Source organism: Scyliorhinus canicula, chromosome 7 (genome assembly GCF_902713615.1).
Source record: "Scyliorhinus canicula chromosome 7, sScyCan1.1, whole genome shotgun sequence".
In the NCBI taxonomy this organism is placed as follows: Eukaryota; Metazoa; Chordata; class Chondrichthyes; order Carcharhiniformes; family Scyliorhinidae; genus Scyliorhinus; species Scyliorhinus canicula.
The window spans coordinates 178,846,940-178,874,878 of record NC_052152.1 but is presented as its reverse complement, the minus strand read 5'-3'; the positions used below and the strand labels follow the sequence as shown (position 1 = coordinate 178,874,878).

General features: G+C 50.1%; 1 protein-coding gene across 2 annotated transcripts in view; it reads right to left on the bottom strand.

The window, feature by feature from the left end:
* Positions 1-10,550, bottom strand: part of tm9sf4 (transmembrane 9 superfamily protein member 4) — a 94,006-nt gene extending 83,456 nt beyond the window's left edge. The window contains exon 1 of one of the 2 annotated variants that reach the window (XM_038803383.1): positions 10,483-10,550. In XM_038803383.1, the coding sequence (XP_038659311.1) occupies positions 10,483-10,497 (15 nt within the window). In that variant the 5' untranslated portion in view covers positions 10,498-10,550. Of the gene's footprint in view, positions 1-9,314; positions 9,426-10,482 lie in introns of those variants that run through there. The other variant, XM_038803382.1, reaches the window with a different exon arrangement.
* Between the last annotated feature and the right edge of the window lie 17,389 nt (positions 10,551-27,939).

Genomic DNA, 27,939 nt, shown 5'->3' with positions numbered 1-27,939 from the left:
GGCCTCGCGTCCTTCCACTGTATTAGTATCCTTCTTCGAGCAACTAGGGACGCAAAGGCCAGTATTCCGGCCTCTCTCGCCTCCTGTACCCCCGGCTCCACCCCAACCCCAAAGATCGCAAGTCCCCATCCTGGTTTGACCCTGGATCCCACCACCCTCGACACCGTCCTTGCCACCCCCTTCCAGAACTCCTCCAGTGCCGGACATGCCCAAAACATATGGACATGGTTCGCTGGACTTCCCGAACACCTGACACATCTGTCCTCACCCCCAAAGAACCGACTCATCCTTGTCCCCGTCATATGGGCTCTATGTAGCACCTTAAATTGAATGAGGCTAAGCCTCACACACGAGGAGGAAGAATTAACCCTCTCCAGGGCATCAGCCCATGTCCCATCCTCTATCTGTTCTCCCAGCTCCCCCTCCCACTTGGCTTTCAGCTCCTCTACTGATGCCTCCTCCGCCTCCTGCATTACTTTGTAGATGTCCGATATCCTCCCCCCTCCGACCCAGACCCCCGAGAGCACCCTATCACTCGCCCCCCTACTGGGGAGCAAGGGAAACCCTTCCACCTGGCGTCTAGCAAATGTCTTCACCTGCAAATGTCTAAACATGTTTCCCGGGGGAGCCCGAATTTCTCCTCCAGCTCTCTCAGGCTCGCAAACCTCCCATCTACAAACAGATCCTTCAGCTGCCTGATGCCCACCCTGTGCCAGCTCTGAAATCCCCCGTCCATGTTCCCCGGGATGAATCTATGGTTCCCTCTTAACGGTGCCTCCATCAGACCTCCCACTTCCCCCCTGTGTCGCCTCCACTGCCCCCAGATCTTGAGGGTGGCCGCCACCACCGGGCTCGTGGTGTACCTCGTGGGAGGGAGCGGCCATGGCGCCGTTACTAGGGCCCCCAGGCTTATGTTGCCACAGGACGCCCTCTCCATTCGTTTCCAAGCTGCCCCCTCCCCTTCCATCATCCACTTGCGCACCATCGATACATTTGCCGCCCAGTAGTACCCCGAAAGATTAGGTAATGCCAGCCCTCCACTATCCCTACTCCGCTCCAAGAAGACCCTCCTCACCCTTGGGGTGCCGTGCATCCACACGTAGCTCATGATGCTACTCGTCACCTTTTTGAAGAAGGCCCTAGGGAGGAAGATGGGCAAGCACTGAAATAAAAACAAAAACCTCGGGAGGACCGTCATTTTAACGGACTGCACTCTGCCCGCCAGCGACAGCGGCACCATGTCCCACCTTTTAAATTCCTCCTCCATCTGTTCCACCAGCCTGGAGAAGTTCAGCTTGTGGAGAGTCCCCCAGTTCCTTGCCACCTGCACCCCTAAATATCTAAAACTCTTTCCTGCTCTCTTAAACGGGAGTCTCCCGATTCCCTCTTCCTGGTCCCCTGGGTGTATCACAAATACCTCACTCTTGCCCAAGTTTAGCTTGTACCCCGAAAAGTCCCCAAATTCTGCTAGCAGTTCCATCACCTCCGGCATTCCCCCTTCTGGGTCTGCCACGTATAGCAGCAGGTCGTCCGCGTATAGCGATACCCGGTGCTCCACCCCGCCCCTTGTCAGCCCTCTCCACCCCCCTGAGCCCCTCAGTGCCATCGCCAACGGTTCAATTGCCAGTGCGAAGAGCAGGGGGGACAAGGGGCACCCCTGTCTGGTCCCCCGGTGGAGCCCAAAATACTCCGATCTCCTACCATTCGTCACTACACTTGCCGTCGGGGCCGAATAGAGCAGCTTCACCCATTTAATAAATCCCTCCCCAAATCCAAACCGTTCCAGCGTCTCCCACAGGTACTTCCACTCCACCCTATCAAATGCTTTCTCTGCGTCCAATGCCACCACTATCTCCGCCTCACCCTCCACTGCCGGCATCATGATGACGTTTAGCAGTCTCCGCACGTTCGTATTAAGCTGCCGCCCTTTCACAAAACCCGTCTGGTCCTCGTGTATCACCCCTGGCACACAATCCTCTATCCTGGTAGCCAGGATCTTTGCCAGCAACTTGGCGTCCACATTCAGGAGCGAGATAGGCCTATATGACCCACACTGCACGGGGTCCTTGTCCCGCTTCAAGATCAGAGAGATCAGTGCCTGCGACATTGTCGGGGGCAGCGCCCCCCCCTCCCATGCCTCGTTGAAGGCTCGTACCAGCACAGGGCCCAGCCTATCTACATATTGAGTCAGGAATCCTTCCTGTACACACCTGACAAAAATCTGCTCCATCCAAACCATTTGCACTGAGGAGGTTCCAGTCAATAGTAGGGAAGTTGAAGTCACCCATGACAACTCTGTTACTTCTGCACTTTTCCAAGATCTGACGCCCAATCTCTCTGCTGCTATTGGGGGGTCTATAGAAAACTCCCAATAATGTGACGGCTCCTTTCTTGTTTCTGACTTCCACCCATACTGACTCAGTAGTCAAACACTGCTCAACTACGTCTCTTCTTCAGCTGTGGTGCACTCCCTAATTAACAGTGCCATTCCCCGTCCTCTTTTACCTCCCTCCTTATTCTTCTGAAAACATTTAAACCCCGGAACATCTAACAACCATTCCTGCCCCTGTGAAATCCATGTCTCCGTAATGGTCACAACATCGTAGTTCCAAGTACTGATCCATACTCTAAGTTCATCTCCCTTATTCCTGACACTCTTTGCATTGAAACAGACACACTTTAACCCAGGGGTGGGCAAACTACGGCCCGCGGGCCGCATGCGGCCCGCCAAAGGTATTTCTGCGGCCCACCAAGTCATTAAAAAAAAAAAAAAAAAAATTTTTTTTTTTTAAATTTTTTTATTTTTTTTTCTTAAATTTTTTTTTAAGGTTAATGAGGGGGGGGCTGTTGGGTTACTTACTGGTATAGGGTGGATACGTTGACTTGAGTAGGGTGATCATTGCTCGGCACAATGTCGAGGGCCGAAGGGCCTGTTCTGTGCTGTACTGTTCTATGTTCTATATGAGGCGCCCAGAATCATAACCGGGTGAAGTAATTATTTTACTTAATATACTATGCGGCCCTTTGTGAATTGTGAATTTCTGAATGTGGCCCTTGCACGGAAAAGTTTGCCCACCCCTGCTTTAACCCATTCCACTGAGTGCAACTTTGCCCTATTAACTGTCTATCCTTCCTCACAGACTTGCTGCATACTATTTCTGCCTGTTCAACAGCTACTCTATCCTCTGATCCATAGCCCTGGTTCCGATCCGTCTGCCAAACTAGTTTAAACTCTCCCGAAAAGCTCGAGCAAACCTACTACCCAGGATATCCCTCCAGTTTAGGTGCAATCCGTACTTCATGTACAGGTCCCACCTGCCCCAGAAGATATCCCAATGATCCACATATCTGAAGCCTTCCCTCCTGCACCAGCCCTGTAGCCAGTGTTCAGCTGCACTCGCTCTCTGTTCCTTGCCTCACTTGCACGTGGCACCGGTAGCAATCCAGAGATCACTACTCTGCTTGTCCTGCTCGTTAGCTTCCAACCTAACTCCCTAAAATCAATTTTTAAGATCCTCATCCCTTTTCTTAGCTACGTCGTTGGTGCCTATGTGCACCACGACTTCTGGTTGCTCCCCCTTAAGAATCCTGTAGACTTGATCCGAGACATCCCTGGCCCTGGCACCCGGGAGGCAACATACCTTTTTCGAGTCTCGCTCCCGACCACAGAATCTCCTATCTATTCCCCTAGCCATCGAGTCTCCTATCACTATTGCTTTTCTATTCTCCCCCCTTCCCTTCTGAGCCACAGACTCAGTGCCAGAGACCTAACCGCTAGGGCCTTCCCCCGGTAGGTCACAGCCCCCCAACAGCATCCAAAGCGGTATACTTGTCGTGAAGGGGTTCGGCCACGAAGGATCCCTGCACTGTCTGCCCGTTCATTTTCTTTTCCCTGACTGTAACCCAGCTACTCTTGTCCTGTACCTTCGGTGTGGCTACCTCCCTGTAACTCTTCTCGATTACCCCCTCTGCCTCCCGGATGATCCGAAGTTCATCCATCTCCAGCTCTGGTTCCCTAACACAGTATCTGAGGAGCTGGAGTTGGGTGCGCTTCCCGCAGGTATAGTCAGTGGGGACACTGGCGGTATCCCTCACCACCCACATCCTACAGGAGGAGCATGCAACTGCCCTAGCCTCCATCCCCTCCTACCTTACAGAATATAGCTGCCCGGTGGACCAACTGGAACTCCGCCCCCCGACTCTGCTCCCAGTCAGCTGCATTCTCTGTAAACTCCCGGCTCCCTTCACACTCTGAGGAAATGAAATGAAAGGAGCACCTTACTCCCTCAGTCACCAAACTCTCACTACAGCACTCAAATTCAGCACTCACTCAAATGCACCCAAATTCAGCACTCACTCAAATGCACCCAAATTCAGCACTCACTCAAATGCACCCAAATTCAGCACTCACTCAAATGCACCCAAATTCAGCACTCACTCAAATGCACCCAAAGTCTGCACTGTAGCTGGCTCACCTTTATACTGTGGCTCTAGCCTCTGAAAACTGGCCTAATCCAATTAATTAAGAAGCTCCAGCTTCAAGTAGCTACAAGTAGAACCTTTGTTTAAAGCTAATTTATAATTCACCTTCTTCTAAACCAAACAGCAACTTTTAAGTTAATTAACTAAGTAAAACACTAGACTTTAAATAAAAATGAGCCCTTAATATCCCTGTCATCAAGCTCTCACTATAGCACTCAAATGCGCCCAAATTCAGCACTCAGTGCAAACTGCTTATTTTAATATATCTACAATAAGGTTAACTATCTACAAAAAGTTAGGAGGGGTTATTGGGTTACGGGGATAGGGTGGAAGTGAGGGCTTAAGTGGGTCGGTGCAGACTCGATGGGCAAAATGGCCTCCTTCTGCACTGTATGTTCTATGTTCTAATAACTTTGCATAGGGATCTGGTTAAATGAGCTACCTAAACATAACAATTTTCTCTATGTTGCAACACCATATAATATCAAGTTAAATATTTGATTTTCTTCAATTTCACATTCCTGATATGTACCATCCACACCGCATTCTTCTCCTACACCTACATATTCATTTCTAAGACCTTGAAGCATGCCACCCCCACCCCCCTCCCCAACATTCACTGGCATGCGGAAGCCTGAAGTCATGACAGGTGATATTATAAATACAAGGTTTTTATTTTTATTTCCCCTACCAGTCCTCCTTTTCTCCTACGACCCATTGGCTTTGCAACCAACGTTTGCTATAACCTAGTTGTCTCCTTTTATTCTTTTTAACCTAATGATGTCTTGAAATAGGCACCACGGCTCTTCACTTCAGTTTCTCAAATAACAGCAAAATAAATAACCTTTTTATCAATTATCATTTTACATTCCTGCAAGAGCGAGTCTTACCATAAAAAGCCCATACAAATGTTCTACGACCCAACTGGAGATGGAGAAGCCTAATAAGTAGAATATAATGGAACCAAATCAAATATCTAGTTTTTAAAAACTATGGGTTGCGGATACTATCAGCTAATATGACTTCAACTGTTACACTTCTGGAATCAACAGATTTGCAAACAAGTTAACAAGACTTATCTTCAAATAAAGAGAAAACGTCTCAGGAGAGGCACTCAAGTCAACTGTTTTCTCTAACAGCATTTCTATTTACAAAAAGGGCTTCTCCTGCAATTTAGGACTGACATCAAAGAATGGACTTCCAGGTACAATTAAGGAGGCAGTAACCTTGGAATCATTCAGGAAACATTTGGATGCCACAGATTGTTTTGAATGGAAACAAATTGTCTCCAAATCTGCATTTATTTTCTGATGTTTTGACAAGCATTAAACATCAGTTACACAAATCAGATTTTTCAGACTTCACCATGATCTTCACATTGCCAAACAATCTTTCTAAAGCGAAGGACCCAAAGATCGACCAAGATAAGAGGATTTTATTCAAACAAAATACAGATGTAGATGCTGGAAATCATAGGGCTAAAAACAGGAAATGCTGAAAATACTCCAGTCAGGCAGCATATGCAAAGAGAGAAACAAAGTTACTGTTTCAGATCAACATCCTTCAGTCAGCTCTCCTGTTCTAAAGCAAGGCCATCAATTTGAAACATTAACATGATGATCTTACTCTAACATTCAGAATGCTTTTAAAATATGAACAATTACCACCTCATCCGGTCCATAGTAGGTGCCACCTTCCTGGCCCTACACTCATCCCTGGAGCATCACGACAACAAGGACTCCGACATCAGACTCTTATTTATTGACTACAGCTCCGTCTTTAACACCATAATCCCAGCCAAGCTCATATCAAAGCTCCAAAATCTAGGACTTGGCTCCTCACTCTGCAACTGGATCCTCGACTTTCTAACCCATAGACCACAATCAGTAAGGATAAACAACACCTCCTCCACGTTAGTCCTCAATACCGGGGCACCGCAAGGCTGTGTACATAGGCCCCTACTATACTCCCTATAAACACACACTGCGTGGCAAAATTTGTCTCAATTCCATCTACAAGTTTGCTGACGACACAACTGTAGTGGGTTGGATCGCGAACAACGATGAGTCAGAATGCAGGAGGGAGATAGGGGCTGGTTTAGCACAGTGAGCTAAACAGCTGTTTTTTAATGCAGAACAATGCCAGCAGCGTGGGTTCAATTCCCGTACCGGCCTCCCTGAGCAGGCGCCAGAATGTGGCGACTAGGGGCTTTTCACAGTAACTTCAATGAAGCCTACTTGTGACAATAAGGGATAATTATTATTATTAGTGAAGTGGTGTAACGACAACAATCTCTCCCTCAATGTCAATAAAACTAAAGAGCTGGTCATAATAATAAATAAATAATATTTTATTGTCACAAGTAGGCTTACATTAACACTGCAATGAAGTTACTATGAAAAGCTCCCAGTCACCACATTCTGGCGCCTGTTTGGGTAGAGGGAGAATTTAGAATTCTCATTGACTTCAGGAAGCAAAGTATAGTACCCCTGTCTGCATCAATGGGCTGAGGTGGAGATGGTTGACAGCTTCAAATTCCTAGGTGTGCACATCACCAAACATCTATCCTGGTCCACCTACGTTGATGCTGCGCCCAAGAAAGCACAACAGCGCCTATACTTCCTCAGGAAACTATGGAAATTCGGCATTGACTCTTACCAACTTTTACAGCAGGTGCATCACAGAAAGCATCCTATCTGGCTGCATCACAGCCTGGTATAGCAACTGCTCGGCCCAAAACCGTAAGAATCTACAGTCGTGAACACTGCCCAGTCCATCACAAAATCCCGCCTCCGATCCATTGACTGTCTGCACCTCCCGCTGCCTTGGGAAACTGAGAAGCATAATCAAAGACCCGTCCTACCCAGCTTACTCACTCTTCCAACTTCTTCCATCGGGCAGGAGATACAAAAGTTGACAAACGCACTAACAGATTCAAAAACAGCTTCTTCCCCGCTGTTACCAGACTCCTAAACGACCCTCTTATGGACTGAACTGATCTCTTCACACATCTTCACTACTGAGTAGTACTACAGTCCTATATGCTTCACCCAGTGCCTGTGTATGTATTTACATTGCGTATTTTATGTTTGCCTTATTATGTATTTTATTTTTGTGTACAGAACGATCTGTCTGAGCGGCATGCAGAACAATACTTTTCACTGTACCTAGGTACATGTGTCAATTAACAAATCCAATCCAATTATGTGACTCTTACATTTGATGTGTATTTATTCAAAATCATTTTTCCAGATTCTTGACAAAACATAAAAATAATGCTGACAATTTGTGAGCATTCCCTGTCAATAAGAGATCCATAACTGTGGCAAGAACAGTTCATACTCAAGTAGTAAATAGTATCCTGCAACAATAAAATGTATTCAAAATTACCCTAACAAAGGTTTGCCTCCAATTGCTTATTGTACAGGTGTCAAGACACATCCACATCATAACATGCATTGGTCCAAATATGCTTTAGTTTTATTCATTATGCCAGGCATTTTTCTTTCTTTATTCTTTCACGGGATGTAAGCATTGTCAGCGAGGCCAGTATTTGTTGCCAATCCCAAATTGTCCTTGAACGGGGTGGCTTGCGGTACTGTGGATCTGGAGTCATATGTCAGTCAGACCAGGTAAGGACAGCAGATTTCCTTTCCTCAAAACCTGTTAGTGAACCAGATGGGTTTTTGCAACAATCAACGATAGCTGTCATAGTCACCATTACCGAGTCTAGCTTTTAATTCCAGATGTATTAATGCACCATCTGCCATGGTGGGATCTGAACCCACAACCAAAGAGTTTAGCCTGGGCCTCTGAATTACCAGTGCAGTTACACAACCAGTGTCTCTCCCAGAATAAAATAGCAAATAAACTGGGGGGTTTTTTGCATCAAGTTCAAAAAAAAGTGAAACAACTTCTGAACATCTAACATCCTTTGATAGTTTTTTTGCAAGATCAGTACTCATTTATCATCCTGCCCATCCATCACACGAACCTGCCTCCCATCCATTGACTCCATCTACACCTCCCGCTGCCTGGGGAAAGTGGGCAGCATAATCAAAGATCCCTCCCACCTGCCTTACTCACTCTTCCAAGTTCTTCCATCGGGCAGGAGATACAGAAGTCTGAGAACACGCACGTACAGACTCAAAAACAGCTTCTTCCCCACTGTCACCAGATTCCGAAATGACCCTCTTATGGACTGACCTTATTAACACTACATCCTGTATGCTTCACCCGATGCCGGTGCTTATGTAGTTACATTGTATATCTTGTGTTGCCCTATTATGTATTTTCTTTTATTCCCTTTTCTTCCCATGAACTTAATGATCTGTTGAGCTGCTCGCAGAAAAATACTTTTCACTGTACTTCGGTACACGTGACAATAAAAAAATCCAGCCATCCATCTAGTATTCATTTATCATCCTTTCAATATAGCCTAACGGTACAGTTAACAGTAAACTGTATAAATCTTTATATCAAAGCAGTATTTTGTTTTACACCAACATGTTGCAATTTTCACAAGAATTCTTTTGAGAATGGTGAAAAACTCCCAAGATCCCTCTTCAAAAGTCAACATGCTACCAATAACCTACCAAGCAAATTCCTGGATACCCTGCCAATCCCCAGAAAACAAAATTGACAAACACGACTGGAAGCACCGCATATAAGTATAATTGCACTGCCAGGCATTCAGTTAGGAGAAAAAATATAAACCATGCCAATAAACCTCTTGTAAAAATGTTAAGATTCTCAGAAATACAGCAAGGGGGCGGGGGGGATTGGTACCCATGAAAATCAAACTATTTCATGCGGCCCCCACCTACACTTACCTTTATTATTCGAGGCACAGAATACAAGAGCGGGGGCGGGGTGTTTATGATGGAGTTGAATAAAATGCTTGTTAGGCCACAGCTAGAGTACGGCATGCGTTCTGGTCACCACACAACAGGAAGAATGCAATTGTACTAGAAAAGTTGCAGAGAAGATTCACCAGGGTCTTGCCTGGGCTGGAGCACTTCACCTATGAAGAGAGGCTGGGGTTGTTTTCCTTAGAGAAGGCTCTACTCCCAACCTCATCAAGGTGTACAAAATTATGAGTGATACAGATAAGGTAGTTAGGAAGAAACCATTCCCCTTAGTAGACAAGTCAATAGCCAGGGGTCACAGATTTAAGGTAAGGGGCAATAGATTTAAAGCTGATTGGAGGAAATATCTTTTCACCTACGGCCTGGTGGGAATCTGTAACTCACTGCCTGAAAAGGTGGTAGAGGCAGGAGCCCTCAACATTTAAGTAGCATCTGGATGAGCATTGAAATGCTGTAGCATACAAGGCTACAGAACAAGTGCTGGAAAATGGGATTAGAATAGATAGGTGTTTGATGGCTGGCACTGACATGACGGGCTAAAGGGCATCTTTCTGTGCTGCAAAACTGTATGCCTGTGACGAGTCATTGTAATAGCTTGTGATAACTTTTTTTTTAAATTTACAACCATGACTAGCATAACAGTCAAAGCAATTAACATCAACACATTTGGACGACAATATCAACAAAGTGCTTCCACAACCCATATGTGTAAAACACAAGGATGTCGTGGTACGGATGGGTTGACACTGCATTCCTTAAGTTAAAAGAGACCCGTGCAAAAATATGATCGAGGGAAGATTTGTTTTTGGTGGGGGGTGGGGGAGAAGGGAAACAGGAACTGATATGAAAAGAGGGGAGCGAACAGATGAGCAGAGCTGGGACTTGCTCTATTCCTCCCCCGCCGGAGTTACTGCTCCCCATATTACTCAATCCCTTGATGAACAGCAGCCCAGAGCTGGTCTATTAGGCCATCGTTAGCTGAGAGGATTGAGAGAGCGGAACGCCACTTTCATGGCGGACCGCCGCAGCCTCTAACTAACACCCTCATTCCTCCCACCCTTTCCTCCCCTCCGAACTGAGGGGCAAAACTGGAGCTGTTATTGGGGAGGGGGGGGGGGACTTTTCCTCTTACCCTCATCTGCGCCATCTTGGAATCCACGTGTCATTCGTGACGTCACCGGATGTGAGGTCAGATCGTCCCTCCCATTGGCTGACAGCCAATGCTGACGTCGTGGCGCTTTAAATTGCACCTTTTGGTCCAGGGTTGGACAGCAGCAACTGAGGTTTCCATCATGACTTTTTTTTGGGTGTTTCCTGACTCATTTGCAGCTGAGTAATTTCTTTCCAATGGTTATTTATTTTCCCCCCCAACACCCCAGTGATTTCAGTGCCTGCTTTCCCCCCAAATTACTGAGTGTGCACATCAGTCCCTTCACACTAGTAGCTATACAGCAAGTAGAGCTTAGACAAGGATGTCATTGGATCATAGAATGATACAGCACAGGAGGAAGCCATTTGGTCCAGCCACTTCTCTCTGAAAAAATGATTTATTTAGTCTCAACCCACTCACCCCTTTTTCCCCATTGTCCAAGATCATATGATTTGGATTTAGATTTATTGGTGTACCCAGGTACAGTGAAAAGTATTGTTCTGTGTACAATCCAGGCAGCTTGTCTCATACGTGAAATATTTGAGCATACGAGCCATTCAGCCCATTGTGCTTGCTCTGCCATTCAACTAGATCAAGGTTGATCTTAGGGCAGCACGGTGGCGCAGTGGGTTAGACCTGCAGTCTCACGGTGCCGAGGTCCCAGGTTCGATCCCGGCTCTGGGTCACTGTCCGTGTGGAGTTTGCACATTCTCCCCGTGTTTCCGTGGGTTTCACCCCCACAACCCAAAAGACATGCAGGTTAGGTGGATTGGCCACACTAAATTGCCCTTTAATTGGAAAAAAACGAATTGGGCACTCTAAATTTATTTTTAAATAAATAAATGATTGATCTTCTACCTCAATGCCATTTCCCACACTATCCCCATATCCACTGATATATTTAATAGCTAGGAGTCTATTAATCATCTGTCTTGAATGTACTCAACGACTGTGCCTCCACAGCTTTCTGGAGCAGAAAGCGTGAATCCAAACATTCACCACCCTCTGAATGAAGAAATTTCTCCTCATATCAGTGGTAAAAGCCAGGGTTAACATCCTTCCTGCATTTACCCTGCCAAGCCCTGGAAGAATTTTGTCTGCTTCAGTGAGATGGCCTCTCATTCTTCTAAACTCTGGAGAACACAGGGTCAGTTTCCTCAATCTCTCCTCAGAGGTCAATCTTGCCATCCCAGGAAACAGTCCAGTGAACTGGAATTTCTCATTTTTAAATATTCAACAATTCCAATTTGAAAATTATTATGGAAACTACTTCCAGCTCCCTTACAATCTGTACATTCCAGATTGTAATTTGCTGTGTAAAAATATTTTCCTCATATTGCCTCTTGTGTCTTTAACAATGACCTTAAGTATGTGCCTTTACCAATCCTCTGCCACTGTAAAGTTACTCCTTTGCCATCTCAGATCACTTCAGTAAGTTTGTGCCTTGATGTGCTATTTGCAAATAAAGTTAGCATTGTTGCAATGCTGAAGCCACCCTGTACATTTATGCCCCCTAAAATGCTACCTTTCATGTTCAAGTTCTGGAAAATTGCCAACATCTAAAATATTAAGTCATGTATTTATAGATTCTGGCTGATCTGCTGTATATTTCCAAAATTTTATGATTTTGTTTAATATTTGTATACTATGGTAACCAAAAGATCCTTCCATGCTATTTTCTACATTTTTAAACAACGCGAGAGAAAGACAGAGAAATGAATAAATGTCAGTACTGTATCAAATATCATGAAAAATGATCCAAATTATAATATAATAATTACAAAATTAACATGCTTAGTTACATGTTTCCTTTCTGTCAGTCTTCAGACTTCACACACTGATGAATGGAAGGTAGAATGACTCAGTGGAATAGGACTATAAAATTGTCATAGGCTGTCCCTTAATTGAAAGATATGCCTACTCATGTTTGTGAAGTTCTATCATGGGTCTTCATGTGACTTACCAGGCTGATTCACGTCCAACATATCTTTGGGCACATGGGCAGTATGTCCCATGAGGTAATGCAGGACTTGCTTCCTTTTTTTCCCTGCTGCTGCTCTACCTCATCATTGAAATACTGTGACTCAAAGTATGGTGCAGCTTGATGGACAAGTCATTGCCATTTTGAACAATTGGTAACTAGCTTCATTAATGTGAATGCTGCTGTGATCTAAGGAGAAATTCAGAGTGTCTTTCAAGGAGGTGCTTTTCAGTTATCTGGACACTATGTCTAGTCCGTCAAAGATGGTTTAGTAGGAGTTTTGCCTGAATACCTGGGTAGCTGGCTTCAAGAAGGATTGGCGTTTGTTCGACAGTCCTCCCATTGAATCCGAAGGATGCTGCAGATACATTGCTGACTGAATTTCTCTAGCGCTCCTAATTTTCACTGATACACAGTATAGGTCTCACTGCAATACAAGAGCATGGTGACAACAACTGCTCTGTATTCTAGGACTTTTGTTGACTTACAAAGAACAAAGAACAATACAGCACAGGAACAGGCCCTTCGGCCCTCCAAGCCTGCACTGATCATATGGCCTATCTAGCTCAACCGCCTGTATCCTTCTATACCTCATCTGTTCATGTGCCTATCCAGATAAGTCTTAAAGTTCGCTAACGTATCTGCCTCAACCACTTCACTGGCAGTGCATTCCAGGCCATCACCAACCTCTGTGTAAAAAATTCCCTCCGCACATCTCCACTGAACCTATCCCCCCTCACCTTGAACTTGTGCCCCCTTGTAATTTTCAATTCCGCCCTGGGAAAAAGCCTCCAACTGTTCACCCCATCTATACCCCTAATAATTTTATAAACTTCTATCAGGTTGCCTCTCAGCCTCCGTCTCTCTAGGGAGAACAATCCCAGTTTATTCAATCTCTCCTTTATAGCTAATGCCCTCCATACCAGGCAACATTCTGGTAAACATTTTCTGTACTCTCTCCAAAGTCACCACATCCTTCCAGTAGTGTGGTGACTAGAATTGGACACTGTATTCCAAATGTGGCCTAATCAACGTACTATATAGCTGTAACATAATTTTCCAGTTTATATACTCAATACGGCATCCTATGAAGGCAAGCATGCCATATGCTTTCTTTACCACCATTTCCACCTGTGCTGCCACTTTTTTTTAATAAATTTAGATTAGCCAATTATTTTTTTTTCCAATTAAGGGGCAATTTAGCGTGGCCAATCCACCTACTTTGCACATTTTTGGGTTGTGGGGGCGAAACCCACGCAGACACGGGGAGAACGTGCAAACTCCACGCGGACAGTGACCCAGAGCCGGGATCGAACCTGGGACCTCAGCGCCGTGAGGCGGTTGTGCTAACCACTAGGCCACCGTGCTGCCTTTCCCACTTTTAAGAATTTGTGGACCTGCGCGCCCAGATCTCTCCATGTCTCTATGCTCCTGATGGTTCTGCCATTTATTTTAAAGCTCCTACCTGAATTGGACCTACCAAAATGCATCACCTTGCATTTGTCCGGGTTAAATTGTCCGGGTTAGTGGGCAGCACGGTAGCATCGTGGTTAGCACAGTTGCTTCACAGCTCCACGGTCCCAGGTTCGATTCCCAGCTGGGTCACTGTCTGTGCGGAGTCTGCACGTTCTCCCCGTGTCTGCGTGGGTTTCCTCCGGGTGCTCCGGTTTCTCCCACAGTCCAAAGATGTGCAGGTTAGGTGGATTGACCATGCTAAATTGCCCTTAGTGTCCAAAAAAACATGTTATGTGGGGGTTACTGGGTTATGGGGATAGGGGAGATACATGGGCTTCAAAAGGGTGCTTTTTGTAAGGGCCGGTGCCGACTCGATGGGCCGAATGGCCTCCTTCTGCACTGTAAATTCTATGATTCTATGAAATTCCATCTGCCATTTCTCTGCCCAATTTTGCAGCGTATCTATATCCTGTTGTATTCTCTGACAATCTTCATCACTATCCGCAACTCCTGCAATCTTAGTATCATCAGCAAACTTGCTAATCAGACCCAGTAAGTTTTTTCCAAATCATTTATATATATTACAAACAGCAGAGGTCCCAGTACTAGTCCCTGTGGAACACCACTAGTTGTGGAGGTCTTTCTTGTCAAACATTCGCTACTGTAGTTCGTAGAAGGCTGAACTGTTGTGCCTGATATGGTGTTGAATCTCTTGTCAATGGTGGCCTTTTGAGAGTTCTGGGAACTGCTCAACATATTCCAGAGTTTCTCCTTCAACATATGTGGGAGGTGAAATTTTTAGTTAAGTTTTATCAACATTCAAAGACAGGCTGAGGTTCTTGTAAACACAATTGAGGAGATCAAGAGTGGCTTGCAAATCTGGTGCAGAGTGGGCAACATCAGTTCAATCATCTGCAAACTATAGATCCTGTATGTTCATGGTGGTCAATTTATATTTGGCATGACAGAGGTGCTGATGTCGAAAGAGTTTTTCATCTAGGTAGTATTTAACAATGACACCAGAGGGCAGTTGATCTTTGATGAGGTGAATAATAATAATAATCTTTATTAGTGTCACAAGTAGGCTTACATTAACACTGCAATTACGTTACTGTGTAAATCCCCTAGTCGCCACATTCCGGTGCCTGTTTGGGTACACTGAGGGAGAATTCAGAATGCCCCATTTACCTTTCGGGACTTGTGGGAAGAAACCGGAGCACCCGGAGGAAACCAACACTGACATGGAGAGAATGTGCAGACTCTGCACAGTCAGTGACCCAAGCCAGGATTCAAACCCGGGTCTCTTGTGCTGTGAAGCAACAATACTAACCATTGTGCTTTCATCCCAAAGGGTTGTCTCGCATCTAGATTGCCAACTAATCCTTTTTCATTGCAGAACACCCAGTCCAAGATGGCTTGGTCTGTTGTTGGTTCCTCAACGTATTGGTCCAGAAAACCATCCCGTAAAAATTCCAAAAATTCCTCCTCTATTGTACTGATTTGACTCATCCAATCTACATGCAGATTAAAGTCACCCATAATCACATATGTTCCTTTATCATGTCAATCTCTGATTTCCTGTCTGATGCTATTCTCAACATTACCACTGCAGTTTGGTGGACTGTATACCACGTCTATGAATGATTTTTCTTTCCCCTTGGTGTATCTTTACTCGACCCATACAGATTCCACAACATCTGTGCTACTATCTTTCTTCAATATTGTATCAATATCTTCTTTAATCAACAATGCAACACCACCACCTTCCTGTCTGTCCTCCCCAAAAACTGAATAGCCTTCACTGTTCTGTTCCCATCCTTGATCACCTTGCAGCCATATCTCCGTAATGATTAACTGATGGATGTCATGATCTGCTGCTATTCACAATTATGTCTGATGTTAGCTGCCTACATATGAATGCCTTCACCAAGTGCTAGTTACAGTAGAAATGTACACACATGCCACCTTGGTCCCCAAAAGGCAACTTTAGCGCCTAAACAATGTGTTGAGGCCAATTTTATACACTAAACATTTGCTTTTCAGTACAGCAGCACCAATATTAGGTTCTCGGGTAATGGGCTTTTAAGATCCTGCTTTTGTGACAGGGAAATCCCACAAAAAGGCCCAATAAGCATTATTTTTCTCAGCATAATATTATTAATGAACATAAAATGCTTGACCTTAGAATAAATAAGATAGAGTCCTATTTACAATTAATTCAGTTATTTCTTACTTACTAGGTATGGTTCTCTTATTTTTACAGCTATCCATGTAAGGAGTTACTGTGTGCATGATTCTCCAGAAAGATTTCGAAGTGTGGAAGCCAGCAAGAACTGCCATGAGCTTCCCGACACTTGCCCCAGCAAGGCTGGCAACGCTATTCAACATAAACTGCTTCACTTATCGAGGCCCCACGGGCTTCATGCCACTAATGAAGGAATTAAGGCTTGTCAGCCATTCGCCAGTACCCCGCTTGACAGACCCTCCCCCGCTAACAAGGCCGAGCAGCACTTAAACAGCTCTCGCACGGCCAGCCCCAGTCAGCGCGCAGCTATGGCGCCCAGACGACCGGCCCCGCGATTCAGGGATGCAGACCTGGGAAGGCTCTGGCTGTCCTGTTCTCCCAAAGGTCCCGAAGGGTGAGCCACAGGGCAACCAGTGTCACCTGGGATGAAGTGACAGCGGCCGTAAGTTGGCCTCCGGTGCCGTAAGAAGGTCAATGACCTACACTGGGCAGCACAGGTGGTGAGTTGACCCACCCCCCTCCGGAACTTTGCCACCCCCAATACAACCAGACCCCCCCTCCAACCCCTCTGACCCTCCATCTGCTCCCCACAACCCACCCTTCAGACTCCACCTTCCTTCACACACCCTATCCCCAGCACTTTGACCCATGTGTGTGGCTAATGATGCCCTCTCTGTGTCTCCGCTGTAAAAGCTCTCCCACAAATTCTGGGAGAGGGCCAAGACTGGCGGACGGGTGCCGGACCTTAGAATCCTCACCACCTTTGAGGAGCAGGCCCTGGAGATGACAGGGGTGGCCATCAATGCGGAGGTCGGCGCACGCCGCAGAGGTGAGGATTCACCGGGCCCCACCCAGATGGACTGTCATACTTGAATCGTTATTGCCATACAGACTGACACACCCCTCCCACTAACCACATGTTCATTCCACAGCAGGTCCTCCAGGCGATGCCGTTGGCCCATCCTGGATGACCCCACCCATGAGACCACCTCGGGGGAGAGCTCTAAGAGTGCCACAGTCGATGCATCACAGCTGTCATCCCCACCCTCCACTAGCGCAGAGACATGCACCTCAGTGGGAAACATTAGTAGACAGGCTTCTGGGGCACAATCTGGTGATCACCACACAGTTACTGATGCACATCGGGTGGAGGCAGTAACGCCCAGGCGAGACAGCAGTTGGAGGGCTGCTGGATCCAGGACCCAGCTGGGTCCCAGTCATATGCTGAGCCTCTGGAGCAGGTTTACCTGGAGCTGATGGCGATGTTAGACTGTGGCCAGGACATTCAGGGGGAGATGTCAGCGACACTCCAGCAGCTCCATAGCTGATTGGAGGAGTCCAAGAGGCACACGGAATGTCGCCGACAATGCATGACACCGAGGCCAACACTGCCAGGTTGCGACCACAGCCAGATGATGCGGCAGCCGGGGCTCAAACCAGCTGCCCGTCTGTCCCTAGGTGAACCCAGGGCCCCATGAGCACCAACTGGGTGGCAACCCAGACCCATCCTACGGAGTAGCTACAGTGGCCACCAACTCCCAAGTTCCACCCCTCTGGTGAGTCCGCATCGCTCAGCCAGCACTTGGAACAGGGTGGCGCAGCTGTGCATTTCCTGCTGACAAGTGCGGCAGGACTCTCCGGCCCCAGAATCCCCAGAGGACGCCCTCCAGAGGCATCGAAGGCCAAGGGACGAGGTCATCAGCTGACAGCCTCCACCTCGGATGTGCATCCTGGGGACACACCTAGATGTAGCAGTAGAGCAAAGAAGGCTGCTCTTTCCAAGGGCAGGTGCAGACTCTATGGGCCGAATGGCACTGTAGATTCAATGATTCTATAAGGCCAAGCCCGTCGAGGATCACTGAGGGCACTGGGGGTGTGAGAGTGGGTGGGAGGTAAGGAATGTAGTATGCATTGGGGGGAGGGGCAGGGTACTTTCTAGGGGGTTTGGAGAGGAGGGAGGTAGGGTAGGGATAGCACAATCGTGATAGCGGGGCAGTGATGTACACTTGGATGAGGAACATTAACCCTCAACACAACCTGTATGAGACTTCTGGCTCTTTGTTCTGCAATGCAGGCCAACCACCAACACCATGCCTCATCCATGCCCCCCCCCCCCCACCCCCCCCCCCCCCCCCCCACCCCCCACCCACCCCCACCCGACCTGCCCAGCCCACATTCACCCGGCAGCGGACATGTGCCCAGGGCTGGGGTCCACACTGGGTGTTAGGAGGTTGGCCACTGCTTCTGTGATTCTGTGAGCACATGGCCAGCATGCCCCCCCCCCCCCGTCACCACGTTCACGTTTTTCAAAATGAATGCCGCAGGTATAATCTTACTAGCTTGGTGGGGATGGTGAAAGCGGATTTGGCAAGGCGGGATGTAGTAATCCACGGGAGGGAGGTGTTCCGTCACCACACCAATATTTATTTACAATGACTTCCGGTGGCGGCAATGCGGAGCTAAGCCGCACATTCGGCAGCTCCCGCTGAAAACGGACTTTGGGGCTCTTTTCAGGGCCCCCAATGGAGTTGTGTCGGCAAAGAGGACAGGAGTCGACCCCTATGGTCCTATGGTCCAGACCAGGGGCGGGATTCTCCCCTACCCGGCGGGAGGGGGGACCCGGCGTAGGGGAGTGGCGCCAACCATTCCGGGGTTGGGCCTCCCCAAAGGTGCGGAATTCACCACACCTTTGGGGGCTAGGCCCGCGCCGGAGCGGTTGGCACCACGCCGACTGGCGCAAAAACCGGTGCCAGTGGCCTTTCAGGCCCACCGCTCGGCAGCGGGGCTGGCCGAAAGGCTTTCGCCGGTTCGTGCATGCGCCGGCGGTGACGTCAGCGGCCAGCTCCCGCTGACGTCACCACTGGATTATGCACGCTGTGGGTTTCTCTTCCGCTTCCGCCATGGTGGAGGCCGTGGCGATGGCAGAGGAGAAAGAGTGCCCCCAGGGCACTGTCCCGCCCCCGATAAGGGGGTCCCGATCGCGGGCCTGGCCACCGAGGGGGCACCCCCCGGGGTCCAATCACCACGCGCCCCACCCCCCCCACCAGGACCCCGGGGGCCCGGTCGCGCCGCCGATCCCGCCGCCACCAGAGGTGGTTCAAACCTCGGCGGCTAGAGAGGCCTCCCAGCGGCGGGACTTCGGCCCATCGCGGGCCTGCTGGGGGTTGGAGAATTTCGCCCCAGGAGTGGGGTAAGGAGAAAAACGGAGAAAGCATCCCTGAAAAAGCGGGGGAAGGAAGACAAAATGGCGGCCGGCGGAGGCCCGGAGGACTGGAGGCAGTGGGCGCAGGAGCAGCAGGCGACTCTGCTGCGCTGCTTCCAGGAGCTTTAGGTGGAGCTGCTGGAGTTGTTGAAGGTAACCATCAGGGAGCTGATGGAGACCCAGACAGCCCAGGGGCTGCGATCCGGGAGCTGCAGAAGCAGGCCTCCGAAAGGGAGGATGAGGCCGTGGTCGTCGCGGGGAAGGTGGAGATGCACGAGGCGCTCCATAAAAGATGGCAGGAGCGGTTCGAGGAGCTGGACAACCGGTCGAGGAGGAAGAATTTGCGGATCCTGGGCCTCACGGAGGGGCTGGAGGGGTCGGACCTGGCGGCCTATGTGGCGGTTATGTTAAACTTGCTGTTGGGGGCTGGGTCCTTCCAGGGGCCCCTGGAGTTAGAGGGGGCCCACAGAATTCTGGCTAGGAGGCCCAAGCCGAACGAGCCGCCGCTGGCGGTGTTGGTGCGGTTTCATCGGTTCGTGGATCGTGAGTGTGTGCTCCGGTGGGCCAAGAAGGAGCGGAGCAGCAAGTGGGGGAACATGGAGGTGCGGATCTTCCAGGACTGGAGTGCGGAGGTAGCGAGGCGGAGGGCCGGGTTTAACCGGACGAAGGCGGTGCTCCACAGACGGAGTGTGAAGTTCGGCATGTTGCAGCCGGCGTGTCTGTGGGTCACCTATAAGGATCGGCACCATTATTTTGAGTCCCCGGAGGAGGTGTGGGCCTTTGTGCAGGCCGAGACATTGGACTCAAACTGAGGGTCTAAGATGGGGGATGCTGTATAATACTGTACTTGTATTTGCTTGGTTTAATGTAAGATGTGGGTTGGCCTTAGGGTGGGTGGCGTGATGTCGATTTGTCTTTTCTGTATGGGTTTTTCTGTAGGGGCCTGGTGGACGGGTTCGGGCAAGGGGTAAACGGGGAGTTCGGGGAGCTGGTGGGGGGGACTGACAATGGGAGTTGCCCTAGAGGAGGCGGGGCCGGGCAGGGTGAAAGGGCGGGCTTTCTGCGGGTTTCCCACGCTGGGAGATGGTGGGGGCGGAGTCGGGGCTGAGAAGAGCGGGTCGTTGCTGGCTGTTTTCTTTTCCCGCGCAAGAGCGGGGGAGGGGGGAGGAGGACCCATTGACGGGCACGATGGAGGAGGGGTAGTCCCACGTGGGGAGGAGTCGGAGGTAGGGCGGGAGTCGCCGGGGTCAGCAGAAGTTAGCTGGCTCACGGGAGTGCTATGGAGGGAGGGGCGTGGCTAGGAGGGGTCCTAGCCTTGGGGGGGGGGGGGGGGGGGGGGGTTACCGGGTTGCTGCTGAAATGGTCAGGAAGGAGCTGGAGGACACAGGGGATGCTGGAGGGGGGGAGTTGCCGCCGTGGGGAACTGGCAGAGCGGGGGACGCTGGCCGGTGGTGGGCAAGGGATGGTGTATGGCTAATCGGCAGGGAAGGGGGGCAGGGAGCCCTCTGATCCGGCTGATAACCTGGAATGTGAGGGGGCGGAATGGGTCGGTCAAACGGGCCCGGATGTTTGCGCACCTGAAGGGGCTGAAGGCGGATGTGGCCATGCTCCAGGAGACACACCTGAGAGTGGTGGACCAGGTTCGGCTGAGGAAGGGATGGGTGGGTCAAGTATTTCATTCAGGGCTGGATGAGAAGAGTAGGGGGGATGCGATCCTGGTGGGGAAGAAGGTGTCATTTGAGGCGTTAAAGGTGGTGGCTGACAGTGGCGGGAGATATGTGATGGTGAGTGGTAAGTTGCAGGGGTAGAGGGTGGTGTTGGTGAATGTTTACGCCCCAAATTGGGACGATGCGGGGTTTATGCGGCATATGTTGGGCCGCATTCCGGACCTGGAGGTGGGGGGCCTGATCATGGGGGGGGGACTTCAACACGGTACTGGATCCCTCATTGGATCGATCCAAGTCCCGGACGGGTAGGAGGCCGGCGGCGGCTAAGGTGTTGAGGGGATTTATGGACCAAATGGGGGGGGGGGGGGGGGGGGGGGGGGGGGGGGTGGATCCCTGGAGGTTTGTGAGGCCAAGGGCCAGGGAGAACTAGTTTTTCTCCCACGTACGTAAGGCCTACTCGAGGATTGATTTCTTTGTCCTGAGCAGGGGGTTGGTTTCGAGGGTGGAGGATGTGGAATACTCCGCCATTGCCATTTCAGATCATGCCCCGCACTGGGTGGACCTCGGGCTGGGGGAAGGGAGGACCAACGTCCGCTCTGGCGCTTGGAGGTGGGGCTGCTGCAGACGAGGAGGTGGCCGAGGGGGTTCGGGGGTGTATCGAGAGGTACTTTGAGGCCAATGACAACGGGGAGGTCCGGGTGGGGAGGGTCTGGGAGGCATTGAAGGCGGTGACTAGAGGGGAATTGATCTCCATCCGAACCCTTAGGGAGAGAGAGGAGCAGAGGGAGAGGGAGAGACTGATAGGGGAGATGGTGAGGGTGGATAGGAGATATGCGGAGGCTCCAGAGGAGGGATTGCTGGGGGAGAGGCGTAGCCTTCAGGCCAGGTTCGACCTAATGACTACCAGAAAGGCGGAAGCTCAGTGGAGGAAAGCACAGGGGGCGGTGTTTGAGTATGGGGAGAAGGCGAGCAGGATGCTGGCACACCAGCTCCGAAAGAGGGACGTGGCCAGGGAGATTGGGGGAGTGACGGATAAAGCTGGGAAGGTGGTGCGGAGGGGGGAAGATGTTAATGGGGTCTTGTACCGGTCGGAACCCCTGGTGGAGGGGGGTGGAATGGGGCGCTTCTTGGACAAGCTGCAATTCCCGAGGGTGGAGGAGGAGCAGGTGGAGGGACTGGGGGCGCCGATCGAGCTGGAGGAGGTGGTCAAAGGGATAGGGAGCATGCAGTCGGGGAAGGCGCCGGGGCCGGACGGGTTTCCGGCGGAATTTTATAAAAGGTATGTGGACCTGTTGGGCCCCCTGTTGGTCCGGACCTTTAATGAGGCAAGGTGGCGGGTGGGGGGGGGGGGGGGGGGGGGGGGGGCTATGTCACGGGCGCTGATTTCCTTGATCCTGAAGCGGGGCAAGGACTCTCTGCAATGCGGGTCATATAGGCCTATTTTGCTGCTAAACGCCGACGCTAAGCTGTTGGCAAAGATCCTAGCCACTAGAATAGAGGATTGCGTGCCCGGGGTCATTCATGAGGACCAGACGGGGTTTGTGAAGGGAAGGCAGTTGAATACGAACGTGCGAAGGCTCCTCAATGTCATTATGATGCCGGCCGTGGAAGGGGAGGCGGAGATAGTGGTGGCATTGGATGCGGAGAAGGCCTTTGATAGGGTTGAGTGGGAGTATCTGTGGGAGTGGTTGGAGAGGTTTGGGTTTGGGGAGGGATTTATCCGGTGGGTGAGGCTGCTCTACGAGGCCCCGATGGCGAATGTAGCCACAAATAGGAGGAGGTCGGAGTACTTTCGGCTGTACCGGGGGACGAGACAGGGGTGCCCCCTGGCCCCCTTGCTCTTCGCGTTGCCGATTGAGCCCCTGGCCAAGGCGTTGAGGGAGTCAGAGAACTGGAGGGGCCTAGTGCGGGGTGGGAAGGAGCATCGAGTGTTGCTTTAAGCGGACGACCTGTTGCTGTATGTGGCGGATCCGGTGGGGGGGGATGCCGGAGGTGATGAGGATTCTTAGTGTATTCGGGGGTTTCTCTGGGTATAAGTTGAACCTGGGCAAGAGTGAGTTGTTTGTGGTGCATCCGGGGGATCAGGAGGAGGGGATTGGTACCCTCCCACTGAAGCAGGCAGGGAAGAGCTTCAGGTACCTAGGTGTCCAGGTGGCTGGGAGTTGGGGGGGCCCTGCACAAGCTCAACCTCACAAGGTTGGTGGAGCAGATGGAGGAGGAGTTTAAGAGGTGGGATATGTTACCGCTGTCACTGGCGGGGAGGGTGCAGTCCGTTAAGATGACGGAGTTCCCGAGGTTTTTGTTCCTGTTCCAGTGCCTCCCCATCGTTATCCCGAAGACCTTTTTTAGGAGGGTCAACAGGAGTATCACGGGATTTGTGTGGGTGCATGGGACTCCGAGGGTGAGAAGAGTGTTCCTGGAACGGGGCAGGGATTAGGGGGGGGGGGGGGCTGGCATTGCCCAACCTCTGTGGGTACTATTGGGCTACCAACGCAGCGATGGTGCGTAAGTGGGTAATGGACGAGGAAGGGGCAGCATGGAAGAGAATGGAGGTGGCGTCCTGTGTGGGCACGAGCCTGGAGGCGCTGGTAATGGCGCCATTGCCACTCCCTCCCACGAGGTACACCATGAGCCCGGTGGTGGCGGCTACCCTCAAAATTTGGGGGCAATGAGACGGCATAGGGGAGAAGTGGGGGGCTCGATGGAGGCCCCGATACGGGGGAACCATCGATTTGTCCCAGGGAGCATTGATGGTGGATTTCTGGATTGGCACAGGGTAGGGGTTAGGAGGTTGAGGGACCTGTTTGTGGAGGGGAGGTTCGCGAGCTTGGGGGAGTTAGAGGGGAAGTTTGGGCTCCCCCCAGGGAACATGTTTAGGTAAATGCAGGTGAGGGCATTTGCCAAGCAGCAGATGGAGGGGTTCCCCTTGCTACCCCCATGTGGAGTGCGGGACAGGGTGCTCTCGGGGGTGTGGGTTGGAGGAGGGAGGATTTCGGACATATACCGGGTGATGCAGGAGGTAGACGAGGCCTCGGTGGAGGAACCGAAGGGTAAATGGGAAGAGAAGCTGGGTGAGGAGATTGAGGAGGGGACGTGGGCGGACGCCCTGGACAGAGTGAATTCCTCCTCTTCCTGTGCGAGGCTTAGCCTCATACAGTTCAAGGTGCTGCATAGGGCCCACATGATTGGGACGAGGATGAGTAGGTTTTTCGGGGGCGAAGACAGGTGTGCTAGGTGCTCGGGGAGCCCAGCGAACCACGCCCATATGTTTTGGGCGTGCCCAGCGCTGGGGGAGTTTTTGAAGGGGGTAGCAAGGACGGTGTTGAGGGTGGTGGGATCTAGGGGTCTGGTTTGCTGGGAGGGAGAACTGTGTACGTGGGTTTGGGGGATGTGGCGGGTGTTATTTCTTTCCCTTTTGTTGTGTGGGTGTTATTTTGTTTTTTCTTTTGTTTGTAGTTGCGTTTGAAGATGGGTGGGTGTTGTTCTTGGGGTGTTACCACGGTTGTTTTGTTAATATAGTTGAGATGTTTATATTTTGTAAAAATTTCAATAAAAATTATTTAAAAAAAAAATATATTTATTTACAATAACGGTATTACAGGGGCAGCTACAAATAGTGCTGCTAGCAGTCCAGTCAACTTAAGATTGGCTCACAAAGCCTACACAGGTGCTTATATGGGCCCCCTCAATGAGCTATCATTGAGGGAGCTCATACTCCAATTTGCCAACCAATAAAGCTAATTGGAGTTCATTACACCCCTCACCCCCAAGGTCTGAGGAATTCCTGCCAGCTGGCATTCCTCTGAGCTTTTCCTGCTCCTCATGTCTGGGTCTGACACCTCTGTGTCGTCCGCCGGGTCGTTCTCCGAAGTGGGTAGGGTGTACCTTATAGGTGCCCGTCTTTTCCTTGATGACCTCCTTGGAAGTTGTTCTTCCTCCTCCTTGGGGAGAGGTGTCGCGGCGGCCTCGTCGAACGTGTCCATCTCCGGCTCTGACAACTGGATGACGGGGTCTGGTGAAATTGCTCGGGGCTGGGGTGTGGGTATCCTTTCCGTCTGGGCTATCCCAGCTTGAGGCGGTCCTGCTTCGCCTGCCTCCAGGTGCGGTTCCGCTGCTCTTATTTGGTCTAGGTGTTTCTTCAGCACCTTACCTCCTATCGAAACCTCATAGGATATGGGCCCTGTTTGGGACTCTACCGTGCCTTTGACCCACGTTGGTCCATTCCCATAATTCTTGACCCAAACCGGTGCCCCCACCTGGAAATATCTCTGCTGCTGACTATTATCATGTCCCCTTGTTGGGCCTCCTGTTGTTTCTCCACTTTTCCCATTAAATTTGGGAAAAGGAGACTCAGCCTCGTTCGCAGCCGCCTTCCCATTAAGAGTTCAGCTGGCGGTATGCCCGTTGTGGAATGCGGTGTGGTTCTGTAATCAAACAGCTAGCGGGAGAGCTTTGTGTCCATTGACGCTGCGGCTGCTTCTTGAGTCCCGCTTTAAGTGTCTGGACCGCTTCTCTCTGCCAGGCTGTTGGTCGCTGGATGGTAAGGGGCCGTTTTGATGTGACGGACTCCGTTTTCCTTCAGGAATTTTCCAAATTCCCCACTTGTGAATGCCGTTCCGTTGTCCGACACCAATACCTCCGGAAGTCCATGTGTTGCAAATGAGGCCCTGAGCTTTTCAATTGTCGATGCTGTGCTTGCCGCGTTTACCCGGTGGACGTCCAACCATTTGGAGTGGGTGTCCACTATCACCAAAAACATTGAGCCCATGAAAGGGCCGGCGTGGTCAATATGCAGGCGGGTCCACCGTCTGCCTGGCCATTCCCACGGAATGCACGGAATTCCCATTGCACTGGCGCCGCTGGTGGCACTCCTTGCCCCTGTTGGCACTCTTGGCACCGACGTACCAAGGCTGCTATGTCTGTGTCCAAACCTGGCCACCAAACGTAGCTTCGAGCTAGCATCTTCATTTTAGACACCCCTGGGTGTCCGTGATGTAACTCAGTTAAGATTGCCTGACGGCCCTGAGCTGGAACTATTACCCGGGCTCCCCATAATAGGATACCGTCTTCTATGGTTATTTGGTCCCTTCTGCTCCAGTATGGGTGCATCTGGGGCTCCACTGGTCTTTCCAGTTCCCCAGTTAGCAGTAAATGCTTCATCTTGGCTAAAACTGGGTCTTTTTGCGTCCACAACCGAATATGTTGTACGTCTACTGGTAGGGTGCCCAAAAAATTTAGAGTCATTACTGTCTCCTCTACTTTTGGTATTTGCGGCGGAGTGTCTGGGAGGGGAAGTCTGCTCAAAGCATCTGCATGTGCTACTCGCGTTCCCGGTCTGTGCTCCAGAACGTATCTATATGCCGCCAGTAGCAATGCCCAGCGTTGGATTCTAGCTGATGCAATCGGGGGTATTGACTTGTCTTCTTTTGATAACCCTAATAACGGTTTATGGTCCGTCACTATGGTGAATTCCCGTCAATACAGATATTGGTGAAATTTTTTTATTGCGAGTATCACCGCCAGTCCTTCCTTCTCGAATTGGGCGTACTTCCTCTCAGCCATCGCCAAGGTCCTCGAAGCATAGGCTATTGGCCGTTCTTCCCCATTCCTTCCTCTATGGGCTAAGACGGCTCCTACCCCATAGGGGGATGCATCACAAGTGACCACCAACTCCTTCCTTGGGTCATAATGCTCTAGGACATTTTTGGATGACAGCTGTTCCTTAATATCCCTAAATGCTCGTTTTTGGCGGGCGGACCATTTCCATTCTTGCCCCTTTTTTAGTAGCTGGTGGAGAAGTTCTAGGATGGATGCCTTATTTTCAATACATTTTCCATAATAGGTTACCAACCTTAGAAATGATCGTAACTCCTGGACCGTGGTGGGAGCTGGGGCTTCTTTTATTGCCCTTACTCTGTCTTCTAATGGGTGTAAGCCTGACTCGTCTACTTTATATCCCAGGTACATCACTTGTGGGGCCAGGAAAACACATTTTTCCCTTTTTAGCCGTACGCCTGCCTTTGCAAACGCCTGAGCACTTCCTCCAGGTTCCTTAAGTGTTCCCTGTTTGTCCTACGCGTGATTAAGACATCGTCCAAATAAATCGCCACCTGCGGTAGTCCCTGCAGAATATTTTCCACCGTACACTGGAATATAGCGCAATATAGCATGACACTCCGAAAGGTAGCCTAGTATAACGAAAAAGGCCCTTCAGGGTGTTGATCGTAGCGAACTTCTGGGAGTCCTTGCCAGTTTTAACTGCAGGTAGGCGTGGCTCATGTCCAGTTTCGTGAACAAAAGCCCACCTGCCAATTTGGCATATAGGTCGTCTATTTTCGGGATTGGGTATTTGTCCAGCAGTGCGTATTTGTTTACTCTCTGTTTGAAATCTCCACAGAGATGTATCGAGCCGTCTGGCTTCAAAATTGGTACCACCAGCGCTGCCCATTCCGAGAATTGTACTGGTCTGATAATGCCGTCGGGTGTAACCTTTCTATTTCGTCATCTACTTTCTTCCTTAATGCAAAAGGTACCGGCCTGCCCTTACAAAATTCCGGAAGGGGTTCTGGTTCCACGTGCAAAGTTGCTTTGGCGCCTATGATATCCCCCAAACCTTCCTGGAAGACCTCCGGGTATTTTTGGAGTACTCCACTCAACTGCCCGCTTCCACTCTGGAAAATTTTCATCCAATCTAATTTTAGGTCTTTCAGCCAGTTTCGTCCAATTAAGCTCGGTCCGGAGCCCTCTACTATCGTCAACGGTAATCTGAGCAATTGTTTCTCATATTCCACGGGTACATGAGTCATGCCTAGAACTTCCAGGGGTTCCCCCGTGTAGGTTTTAAGTTTCGTCGATGTTTTTGTTAGGGTTAGTGGCTGGTGTCCATCTT